Source organism: Scardinius erythrophthalmus (assembly GCF_964197995.2).
Source record: "Scardinius erythrophthalmus genome assembly, chromosome: 6".
In the NCBI taxonomy this organism is placed as follows: Eukaryota; Metazoa; Chordata; class Actinopteri; order Cypriniformes; family Leuciscidae; genus Scardinius; species Scardinius erythrophthalmus.
Genome location: NC_138226.1, coordinates 27,811,112 through 27,823,874, shown reverse-complemented (window position 1 = coordinate 27,823,874; position 12,763 = coordinate 27,811,112). Strand labels below are relative to the sequence as shown.

General features: G+C 37.7%; 2 protein-coding genes across 2 annotated transcripts in view; one reads left to right on the top strand and one right to left on the bottom strand.

The window, feature by feature from the left end:
- The window catches only part of cckbrb (cholecystokinin B receptor b), a 48,342-nt gene extending 47,944 nt beyond the window's left edge, over window positions 1–398 (bottom strand). The window contains exon 1 of the mRNA XM_081368363.1: window positions 23–398. Coding sequence (XP_081224489.1) covers window positions 23–170 — 148 coding nt within the window. The 5' untranslated portion in view covers window positions 171–398. The remainder of the gene's footprint in view (window positions 1–22) is intronic.
- A 2,913-nt stretch (window positions 399–3,311) lies between these two features.
- On the top strand, window positions 3,312–12,742 carry pdzk1 (PDZ domain containing 1; the record flags this gene model as incomplete). The annotated part of the gene is made up of 8 exons (XM_081368106.1): window positions 3,312–3,518; window positions 3,642–3,870; window positions 4,561–4,697; window positions 5,886–6,081; window positions 7,323–7,519; window positions 8,028–8,249; window positions 11,461–11,787; window positions 12,671–12,742. 8 exons carry the CDS (start codon window positions 3,312–3,314, stop codon window positions 12,740–12,742), a joined length of 1,587 nt encoding a protein of 528 aa, XP_081224232.1.
- Between the last annotated feature and the right edge of the window lie 21 nt (window positions 12,743–12,763).

Genomic DNA, 12,763 nt, shown 5'->3' with positions numbered 1-12,763 from the left:
TGGCGTGTCGAGAGATCCTCACCTTTGGCGCGCGCTGGTTCCGTCTTGGGCAGCGGGAGCGCGTCTCCGCAGGTGCCGTTGGGGAACTCCAGACTTCCGTTTGAGGTCCCGTTCTGAAGCTGGAGACATGCCCAAATTCCAGATGTATCATTTAGCGTTTGTAAATCCATTTCGGACCTAACCACAACTATTTTAGTTGTTCCTGGCAATCATTAGTCAACAATAAGTGTCTAATGAGAGCGCAATAGTAGCTAAGTGGCTTAGAGAGTATTTTACGTTTAAAGAGGATATTTAAAAGCAGTAAAAACAACAAAACAAAAAAAAAAGGTAATCAGGGAGAAATAGGATACGTGTATGCAGGTTAAAACGTTTCAGCCGTTGTTGCTCAGCAGTGTGAAGGCACAGTTGCTCTGTATGAGAATGTGATGAAGCGCGCAGCGGCACTGAGTCTCTCGCGCGTGGACTGAGGATTTAATGATGGGCTCTTAAACATCAGGGGTGGGAGTTTGGGGGTGTGTCGGTGGGATTCAGGGATTTGAGCATCCTGGAGAGGTGGAGACATTGAAAGGAGTTTGTGCAGTACGTGCGCAAAAGGTTTAGGGAAAGTTATGAATGATGAGACAGGTGGAGTGGAGCATCAGCTCCCTCTTATGGAAGCAAAACTGGTTGCAAGACGTCGATTTTCCAAGGCTGGGCATTATGTTTGGACAGGCACTACAGTATTACTAAGAATTTAGAATTGCATTGTAATTTTAACTGCAAAAGCCTCCTTCAAGATATATTTAGTGCAGTCTGGTTACTTGGATTTCGATATTGTGGACTTGACGGTACCTAAAATGAACACACTCTTTTTACAGCCATGAAATAGCCATGTAAACCAAGTAAATAGAGTGGATAAGAGATATCCTTGCAGACTTCATAGATTAACAAATGAAGGTGCGTGTCTTGTTAAAACTTGTATAAAATTTATTTCGGGTAGAGTATGGTCACACTGCAACAGAGAATAACCCTCCAGCCACGGGACATGGTTAAATAACTCACCTTTTAGATCAACCTTTGGCCTTTCAAAGTCCTTCACACACACTTACACAGTGCTAGATAACACCTGAGCAGAAGCAAGCAGCCACCTCCTTTAGACTGGGACACTGAGGAGACTGCAGCTGGTGAGTGACATACACTCCTTTTCAGAACATAGATACATATACATTTAAATATTATATGCTTTGAGGTGTAACTTACAATCTGGAAAATAGATTCAGAGTCATGTCATTTGAATGTTTTTTATCAAAAAGAAAAGAAAAGAAAAGAAAAGAAAAGAAAAGAAAAGAAAAGAAAAGAAAAGAAAAGAAAAGAAAAGAAAAGAAAAGAAAAGAATGTATCATGGAAAATATATACAGTCATGCCATTTGAAAGATTTTTATCAGAATAGAATAGAATAGAATAGAATAGAATAGAATAGAATAGAATAGAATAGAATAGAATAGAATAGAATAGAATGGAAATTTAACTTACAACTTGGAAATATATATTCAGAGTCATGTCATTTGAAAGGTTTTTTTATTCCAGAATAGAATAGAGTAGAAATTTGACTTCCAATTTGGAAAGTATATTTAGAGTCATGTCATTTGAAAGTTTTTCTAAGGATAGAATAGAATGGAATGGAATGGAATGGAATGGAATGGAATGGAATGGAATGGAATGGAATGGAATGGAATAGAAATGTAACGTACAATTTGGAAAATATATAGAGTCATGCCATTTGAAGCTTTTATCAGAATAGAATAGAATAGAATAGAATAGAATAGAATAGAATAGAATAGAATAGAATAGAATAGAATAGAATAGAATAGAATAGAATAGAAATTTTGTACCCGGACCCCTACGTTCTCCTTTGGAATCTTGTTGAGAAATGTTATCATGCTACTTCCATTTGACAGCTTCAGTGAAATTCTTGTTTTCAAATTATTTGTACCAGATGAGAAACTTGAAGCAAGTAGCATTAATTATTAAACAGCAGAAAGGAGGTAGTTTTAGGCATAATGCAATGGTGTGAAAGCATTACCAGCTCATATAGCAGTTCATGAAGCGCTCAAGTGTGAGAAGTGTACTTCAGCTCTCAGCTGATGTGTGAGGTATTATGTAATTGATATGGCATTTGGTGCTTTAATCTACAGCTATGTTTATGCAGTTTTCCCTGGTAAAACATTTATGAAAATGAACAAAGGCTGTATAGGCAATCTTGCTAAAGCCGTGGAAGCCTTGATGACGGGTCATCACATTTGAGTCTACTGTTTTGTAAAGATTTTATGATTGACATTCGTAATTACTAAGATAATGTACAAGCGTTTTAGACCAAAACATAGTTTAAAATAAATACCTTCAGCCACTTTGGTAACAATGAACAATTACAGAATCAGAGCACTCCCTCACTCACTCTCTTTCTTTCTTTCTTGATTTCATGATCTGTAATCGTAATTGCAGCATTGCAGAGACAAGGTACAAGCGTTTTAGAGCAAAGTATATTTGGACATAAAAACATTTATACACTTTGTTAACAATTAACAGTTGGGTCAGAGCGCTGACTCTGTTATTTATTTATTTATTTATTTATATGTTATTTCTTTCTTTATTTTACACATTCCTGGTATTATTGTGCATGATTAATTGGTGTATATACAAATCAAAAGGTTAAAACATTTAATACTTGCTCTAATCATTTAATTTGAGCTGATATCTAATTCAATTTAGTAACTAATTTAATTCTAATTTATATTTAATTAAGAAAACATACCTGCTCTACCTCTGAAATGATTTTATCTTTTATGTGTTTTCAGCTAAATAACCTGCTAAGAAATATAAGTGAAATATGTTGACTTTAAACCTAGATTGGCAGATGCACCCTAAACCCTAAGGTCGATGATTATATTGCCTTTGATAATTCTATATTACCCCAGTTATCACCTCCATTTCAAGAACATAAGATTACATAATCGTGTCAGCTTGGAAGGGTTCCTCTTTGTTTAATTTGCACTTGTCTGCTGCCATTGATTACTAACACCTGTGATTTATTGCACAACATTTTGCAATTATAACTCTGCTGCGTATAGTGAGAAATGAAATCAGTCTCCCCTCACTTCATTGGTACATTCTATATTGCAATCACCAATTTGATCACCAAATGACTGTTATATAATGAATTGTGAGCATCTGATAAGATAACATCAGATGTACTAAGAAGAGTATATTATCACATGTTAGATGACCTCGGCGTGAAGGCAACACTGATCGATCAATGTTTCCAAACAGGAAAAATGGCTGGGCCAAAACCACGTATTATTTCTCTGACCAAGCGAGAGGGACAGGGCTATGGCTTCTACCTCCGAGTGGAGCACGGCGAGGAGGGTCACCTGATCCGAGCCCTGGAGATGGGCGGCGTGGCTGAGCTGGCTGGTCTGAAGGATGGAGACCGCATTATCAAAGTCAATGGAACTTTTGTGGACAATTTGGAGCACAGTCAGGTTTGACATATTTGGAAAAAAAAATTGTAAATGTTAAATTAATCTCATGATTGTGATTATTGAAAGGAAAACAATGTTTTATTCTAAAAGTTTTACCTCACACTTGACTTTTTCTCGGGTCAGGTTGCAGATTTGGTGAAAAAGAGTGGGATGAGTGTCACATTGTACGTTCTTGGAGAGGAGCCGTATAAGACAGCCAAAGCCAAGGGTGTGAATCTTGCCGACCCTCAGTCCCAGTCAGGTCAGAGCCAACCCACCATGAATGGAGTGTCTGCACCAGCCGCTAAAGCCAAACTTTGTTATCTGCAAAAATCCAGCAGTGGATTGGGTTTCTCCTTAAAGTCCACCAAAGGTAAGCTATAAAACTCCCATAGACAGATCTTTGACTAACAGCATAACACCTGGTGTAAAATTTGGGCCAAGGATTGACTACTTGAACAAAATAGACCATCTGACCAATATGGGACCATGATAGAAATGAAATATCAAATGTGTGAAGAAAAATGTGTAATGAGTACACTTCTAAATAAAGGTCCCAAAAGAGGGATTTCACACCGTTTCCACTATAATGAACCTTCTGTACAATGGAAAGATTCCATGGATGTAAAAGACTTTTAATGGAATCATAGATGCCAATAAAAAAACGTTATTTTTAAGAGTGTAAAAAGTAGATTGTTCCACAGCTATAACACACACACACACACACAAACGCAGTAAATCAAGTTAAATTTCTCCCTCAGTCTGAATATATTTTAAAGATTTGCCTCTAAACTGGCGAACGCTGGTAAATCCAGTCATTAGTTAATCCCCAGAAATGCTCATGGTCAGCAAGTCAGGTTGCCAACTCAAGAACGTGTTTTCCAGTGCTGTCAACAGTCAGCAAATGGTCATCTGAGGCTGAGAAAATTAAAGGTTAACTCATTTTCTCAGGCCTGTCTTGGATAAATCAACCAATATGTTGATAATTGTCTAAAAAATTTGGAATGGCTTGTGAAATGAAGTACTCACAGTAGTTATTTGTTCTAACCCTGTTTTCTCTCAGGTACTCATGGCATGTTCATGACAGAAGTGGTGTCAGGAGGAGTAGCTGATCAGGCGGGTGTGAAGCTAGGTGATCGTTTGGTGGAGATAAACAGCGAAAATGTAGAGAGTCTCACACATGATCAGATTGTGCAAAAGGTAAGTTAAATTGTCATCCTAACTACAATAATTCCTGTCTAACTTTTCCTCTTTGTCAACAATTTTATAATACAGTTGCTTTAGGGTTTCAGAAAAGCTTTAAAGGGATCATTCTGTCATCATTTACTCACCCTCATGTCATTCCAAACCTGTAGCCTTTATTTCTTCTCAGAACACAAAAGAGGATATTTTGAAAAATGTTGATAACCATACAGTTTCGGTTCCCATTCACATCCATTGTATTTTTTTGACCATACAGTGGAAGTCACTGGGACCCGAAACTGTATGGTTACCGACATTCTTCAAAATATCTTAGTTTGCCTTCCACATAAGAAAGAAAGTCATACAGGTTTGCACAACGCATTCTCATCCTAGGGCGTCATATACTGACGCTATTGACATTTCGTCTACATCGAACGCACATGGCACCCTTTAGCGTCAATATGAGACGCACAGAGCTTTGTTCGGTTATGGGTAGGTTTAGGTCTGGTGTAGGGTTAGGGTTAGACCGCTAAGAGGCGCCTTCTGGCCCATATCTATCTGCGTCTCATATTGACGCTAAAGGGTGCCATGTGCGTTCGATGTAGACGAAATGTCAAAAGCGTCAGTATATGACGCCTTGGGATGAGAACAGGCTGCATAAGGTGAGTAAAAGATTACAGAATTTTCATTTTTAGGTGATCTATCCATTTAGAGAGGCCCTTTCCCTTTAAATGTGCTCTGATTGGTCAGCTGGACCAGCGTGTTGTGATTGGTCAACCGTTTCGGTCAACTGTTTTGGAAATGTCATGTCCCTAACCATAACCGCGAGTTTCAACACACTATTAATGTAACTCATCAAGGCTTCGATTATTTTTTTGCATATGCCTTGTAAGAATTATATTAATGAAGAATATTGTGACGTGTACGTTACCGGATGAAAACTCAAGACTACAACTGAGGCATTTCAGGGAGTTCAGAAACAGTGCTTAGTGATATAGCGAATAAATCCCTTTGGAGTGACTTTGTGCTTTGTATATTGATATATAAGATGAAAATAAAAAAAATAAAAAAATCATTATAGGTCCTCTTTAATATCTGCCATGCATGCTGCTGAAGACCTTGACCCTAATGTTTTACCCTGCATTACCCCAAATATCAGTGCTTTGAGGAGAATATTGTAATAATGTATTCCCTTTGGTATTGTAGGTGAAAGCAGCCGGTGACAGAGTGATGCTTCTGCTGGTGGAGGAGGATGCTGACAAATACTTCAAGAGCAAAAGCCTTCGACCAGGGGTGGCTCATGCCACGGTCAGGCACCTCTCACATAAGCCACGCATTGCAGACATGATCAAGAAAGCAGATGGTTATGGCTTCATCCTGAAAGAAGATCCTAAACATCCAGGTGAGTGTGTGCCATCTGCCATAGTATATCAACATGAAATTCACATTTACCCTTTTACACATCACTTAAGTCAAATGTGTTATCATGCTCGTACTGACTTTTAGGCCCTGTCAGAGTTAGATGCTGTCTAAAGTAAATCTGCTTCAGTTGTCCAAAAACTCAAAATTGGCTATTTGTGAGCTTTTATTTTGGGTAAATGAAACCTTTCCAAGTGGCTTGGCGGCTTATCTTTTGCTTCCTTCTGAGGGATGTGTTATAGCAGTGCACTTTTTTTTTTTTTTAACTAGCCAATGCATGTAAAAGTAGTTGTAGATTTGAATATTTAATTTCACAAGCTAATTATTATTTTTGTTAGTAGTAAGCATTTCATCCTTTAGATAGTTATTTTGCAGATGCATTTCATTATGCGTATAAGTACACTAATTGCATGGATGGACGTCTCACTGGAGCAACCTAAGATTAAGTGCCCTGCTCACAAATATAGCAGGATTATAATTTTCTGGGTCCTGGAAATTTGATGTTAGCAGCCCAGATTCGATTAACTATTGCATTACTACCGTTTTGTTTAGCATGGTGGTGCCATGTGAACTTACTGGAGTGTATTGCAATGTAAGGGCAATGTTTTTATGTTGTAAAACTGACATTACGTGACTGAGGAATTTTGATAACGTACAATGCAGAGGTTTGTAATGGCTCTATGATGCTATAAAAACATTTCAGTGTTATTTTATACCTTGACAACATGGATATTTGAGTTGACTAAACTTAAAATGTTGAGGCAACATGAACATTTACAGTAAAGCAGCTCTAAAAAGACAATACTAAACAGTCATTGTTCAATTGAAATCAGTTCAATGTTGATACATTTCGGTTCAGTACCTGTGTAAATTATGAAACCAGTTCAATTCAGATAATAATATCTACTACAGCCTATTCTCTAATGACATTTAGTTGACACGTAGCTGCAAAGTTACTTATAGTAGAATGTCTAAAGTGGACTATTGTAATAAGGTGTTACCTTTGCACTTAGTGCAAAGAAAATACTATTTTCACTTTGTGTAAATTTAGCATTTAACGCTAGTGCAAATAGCCGCTGCCTAATTAAATGGGTTAAATATGCATATTTTTATTAGAACTTATAGATGAATTCCAATACTAATAACAGACTTTGTGAAAAGATAAAGTGAGTAAGTGTCATGTTTCAATATTTGATTCATATGATATGTTGTGCCGTATCTCAGGTCATTACATTGGAGAAATAGACAAAGGAAGCTCTGCGGAGAGAGCAGGATTGAAGGATATGGACCGAATTGTGGCTGTGAACGGAGAGGACATCGATAACTGCACACATGACCAGGTGGTGGACAAAATAAGTAAAGGAGGAAACAAGTGCAGCCTCCTGGTGCTGGATGCTGAAACCATGAAAATGTACAAATTGGTGAGTCCTTTTCATTCACTGACATTGCTGCAATACAGCAATAAATATGAATTTGAATGTACAATGTCTGGTGACTGCGTACTTAAAATAAAAAATTGGGTACACTTTATTTTGATGGTCCTCTTTAGACAATCTACTAACTATAAGAGACTTGCAACTACATGATAACTAACTCTCATTAGAGCATTAGTAGACTCTCTGCTTAATATCTGCTAACATTTTATTTTGATGCTCCCCAACAGACATTCTACTAACTATAAGTAACTTTGCAAACATGTCAAATTATTTCAACCCAAACCCTACCACCTAACCCAAACCTAACAGTCTACAGTCTACTGATACTCTAATGAGAGTACACATAGTTTAGTATTGTATGCATAGTATGTCTAATGTGGACCATCATAATAAGTGTAACCAAAAATTGTAGTCTTAAATATTCCACTTGCATTTGTTTTGTATTATACATTACATTCTATATTAAATTATTGAATAATACTGGAATGTCAAGGGTGGTGCTTCTCCACTTCTGTACTGGGAGGAAATGAGAGGATCCCTGCCCGGCTATCCTGAGCATGAACTTGCTCCAGCCGTGCCTGCGCCTGTCCCAGCTGTACCTGTCCCAGCAGACGTGGACCGCAAACCCAAACTGTGCCGACTGGAGAAGACCGCTGCTGGATTTGGTTTCCATCTCAATGGCATCCAGGGAGTTAACGGACAGTACATCAAAGAGGTCTGAGAAATGCCCTACACTGACATTTATAGAAAGCTTGTCTAGATCTATTTTTTACAGGTTCAGAGTTTCAATAGGTTCACTCAATAGGTTCAATAGGTCCACTCATGACATTTCAAACTTGTATGACTGACTTTCTTCAGCACAACCCAAAAGGATAATATTTAAAGAATATCAGTGCTGTTCTTGTCCATTTATTGAAAGTAAATTGGGTGTGGTGTCTGTCAAGCTCCAATCAGGAAAGCACCATAAAAGCCTTATAAAAGTATAATAAGTGTTGTCCACAAACCATATAATCCAAGTGTCATATACTCAAAATGTAGTTATAAATGTAAGATTTAAAATACCCATCCATTTGGATGGAACGTTAACCATGATAAACTTAATGTGGTGCATATTTGTCTGTAATACATCCATTAAACAGGTAAAAAAAAAAAAAAAAAAAAAATGAAAATAGGTACGATTTCTGTAATAGTACTAATCAACTGAACGTGTTTTAAATAAACAATAACCAAGTTTATACATTTATCATCAACCCAGTTTATTTCAATCTCACATATTTTAACTAAATAAATATTGCTCATTCTACAGCTAGCCATATTTATAACCATGTTCATACCTGTTAACTGAATAAATGTAATCGTTTTCATGACGAACAGAATTATGCTGGTTCAAAGATAAATTAAATGCAATTTGAAAATATGATTATTTAAAGGTGCTGTATGTAACTTTTCTACTAAAATGAATCCTTTTTTTATTGCATGTGTGTGAAGGGGTTGTAATCTCACATTAAAATGATCCACTTTGCAGGTTTTGCTATTACCTGTAAAAGCAAGTATTCTTATTTTTATGTGAAGGTCCCGGGTCAGATTTACCGCAAAATCCAGTGACGTCACCTGCACGCGCGCTCCCGAGCCTCTCGCCTCGTCTAGCCTACTGACTTTGCACTCAACAGAGGCGACACTGCAACTTATGACATGGACTTATCACTTATGCAACTTATGACATGTCTGATAACACTAAGAAACGACCTGCTCCCAGCACAACACAGACTCCAACACAAACTCCACATATTGATAAAAAAACAAAAAACAAAATTTTTCTGCTGAAGCTCGTAAGGCCAGACGTGAATCGGACGAACTTCGGGTAAAAAACACGGATCAACATCAGCAGGGCATTTGAATAATGGAGAAACCTTATCTACAAACCTAGAATGTACATTTCCTGAAGAAAATATGAAGTGGTGCTTGCAGTGACAGAATTCGGCACGGTTGATAGGGTTCCATACTTATCATGGTACGAGCATGGAGCATTAGTTCAACGTCAAGCTGATAAAAGTATCCTATTATTGTAACCAGGGGTGCAAACACATGTATGGTCAAAAAAGAGAGAGGTAATCGAAGCCCTCGTCCCGCGGCAAATATCCAGATACTACATTCCACCATCCCCAACCCACCCCTATAGGCACATAGAGTCAAATGAAATTTAGAAAAACTATCTTGCACTTGCTTTACTGCTACTTCCTGAAAACAATTTCACCTGATGATTTGAATAGCTCTTTTTGTAAAGAATTAATAATTCTAGGATGATTGGGGTAATTGTGTAGGGTAGGCCTAGTGCATCTGCATAGAAACTAAAAAACAAAATACAAATATAAATATAAATACAATAAAACACAAATATGAGAAATAAAGCAGTGCTTTATGTTTTTCAGGTAAATTAACTATTAAGTATTAATACAGTTTATCTTTTGACAAAACGTGATTTTTCTCTTTCTCTTTTGTTGTTTGATTAACTTTGGTGACACAAACAGCTGCAGGTATATTGGGCGCTGTCCCTTTAAGACGAATGCACGTATCTAATACCGGTAATGACACGCATCCGTTTTATTTTGACTGCGTTTACGGGGAAACTCGTTAAAACGGACACTGGCTTATTTTTTCGAGCACATGTCTGTTCAAACACAAATAGATAAGAAAGAAAAGGGAATTCGGTGTTCACGAACTTCACGTGCTGTCTGCGACTGCGTGGCTCGAGATCTGTGCGCCGACAGACCATCTACATTTGGATGTTAAACATAATATATAGCCTGATACAGCAAAGACAACGTCGGCAGTATTGACGGCAAAATAGGCTACAGAATATTTCGTTCTGTAGGCCTATTGACAGGGGCAATATTTGAAAATCGATAATTAGGCCTATTTTTTAAATTACAATTATATATGCATTTGTCAAAACCGAGAGACTTTCAAGCATCAAAATGTTATTTATTAATATGTATTTGCGCCTTCTATTTTGTCTGAAAACTTCCAACACTCGTGCGTGTCGCGTGAAAAATAGGCGTCGGTTGCGGTTCTATTTCTAGCACGCGGTTTCAGCGCTGCTCGAGAAGTGTGTGTGTCTCGCAGGCATTGTGCTCTAACACAAGCTCTAACCAGTTAACATGAGAGCCGACATAAAAACGGACACTCCACGCCACGCAGAGAGAAATGTGATGCAGTGGCAGATCCAGAGTGAGACAGAAACACTAGCGGTTCACGCTTGCGCACATACTGCTGGTTTGGCGCGCAGTGTTCTGATTCGCTTATTTCCTATTTACTCTCAACCCCCCCCCCCCCCCCTTAAAAAAAACCTCTTCGGATCTGCACGATTCACACAAGTCACCCAAACTGACGTGAAAAAAGCGGGAGGCGCCGAAAAGCGCGCTGTTTGCACCCCTGGTAACGTTGCAGTGGGAGTTTACCTGAGTTTCTAGCATGTTGTGGGATGCTTTCTCCGGTGTGTTGCGTCTCAGTCTGGAAGGTACCCACAGTGCCGTTTATATACTGTCTATGTACAGTGCTTGCTCATAAATTCGAGCACGCGCTTGTAAACTTATTGGTTGCAATCTGAAACATCACCGCTAGAGGTCGCTGAATCCTACATACTGCACCTTTAAATAAAAATCTCAGTTTTGTCTGAGAATCTGAAATTTTGACTGAAATTTAATTTGTTATTCACTTATAAGCTATATATGATATATTTATTAGTATTAGTATTTCAGTAAATTAAACCACTTGTATGATACTTTTATCAATTTGGAGTTTAATAGACTCACTAGGAAAACAAATTTAAAATAATATTCACAAATATCCTTCAAATATAGAACATGAGGGTGAGTAACTGTTTTTCATTTGGAGAAAAATAATCCTTTCATGAATTTTTCTGCCAGGTGGTGAAAGGTGGAGCAGCAGACAGAGCTGGACTGGAGGATGAGGACATGGTTGTGGAGGTGAATGGGGTGAACGTGGAAATGAGCACACATGAGGAAGTTGTGAACCTCATCTGCAAGAGCGGGAACACGCTGGTCCTCTTAGTGGCTGAGAGGACAGCCTATGACCACCTGAAAGCACAAGGGATCGCCATCACCCCTCAACTGCTGAATAAAGAGCCCTCCGCTGATGTCCCAGCACCAGCTTATACACAAGAGGACAAGAGGAAAGACTCAGAAAGTGACAGTGAAAGACCAGCCACTCCGCCAGCTCAAACCCGTTCAAGGGTCAGTACTGCTTTTCAACATTTCCCATTGTCAGCAGACAGAACTACCTTATAAAAATAACAAAGGGTTTCAACATTTACAATATACCTCACAATACTTTTTCCCATTCTGGCATCTTTTACTCACCCTCATGTCATTCCAAACTTGTTTGATTTTTTATTTGATTTTTACTTATATAAGAAAGTATTGCCTGCTCTTTCCCATATAATGAAAGATAAAAGGATTCTGGGTTCTCGAGCCCCAAAAATGTATTTCTAAAAGTAGTCCATATAAAACGTGCTATATTTTAAGTCTTCTGAATATGTATTTCTGTCTGAATATGCTTTTTGTTTGGAATGGCTTAAATGTAAATGATTAATTCAAAAGATTGGGGGTCAGTTACTTTTTTACTCAAATAAATGCTGTTTTTCTGTCTTTCTGTTCATCAAATAATTCTGAAAAGACAATGATTTCCAAAAAGTTAGATTAGATTAAGAAAATTAGAAGATTTCCATATTAAGCAACACAACTGTTTTCAACTGATAATAAAAACAGTTTCTTGAGCAGAAAATCATCGTATTAGAATGATTTCTGAAGGATCATGTAACACTAAAGACTGAAAATGCAGCTTTGCCATCAAAGGAACAAATTACATTTGAAAATATATTCAAACAGTTATTTGACATTGTAAGAATATTTCACAATATTACGGAAATTTTTATCAAATAAATGCAAGCTTGGTGAGCATAAGTGACATCAAGAGAATCCCACAAACTTTTGAACAGTATACAGTATGTTGTTATTGTATTTGTTTTGACATATTCTAAACCTGAGGTATATCTATATACTATATGACTAAATCAAAAAGAAAATCCTAACTCCAGCATCTGTCGTTTCACCCTAGGCTTCTTCTTCATCATCCTCATCCTCATCCTCATCTTCAGCATCAGATGCGAGTGAGGACGAAAGACTCTGAGCACACCACACTTTTCTGTAC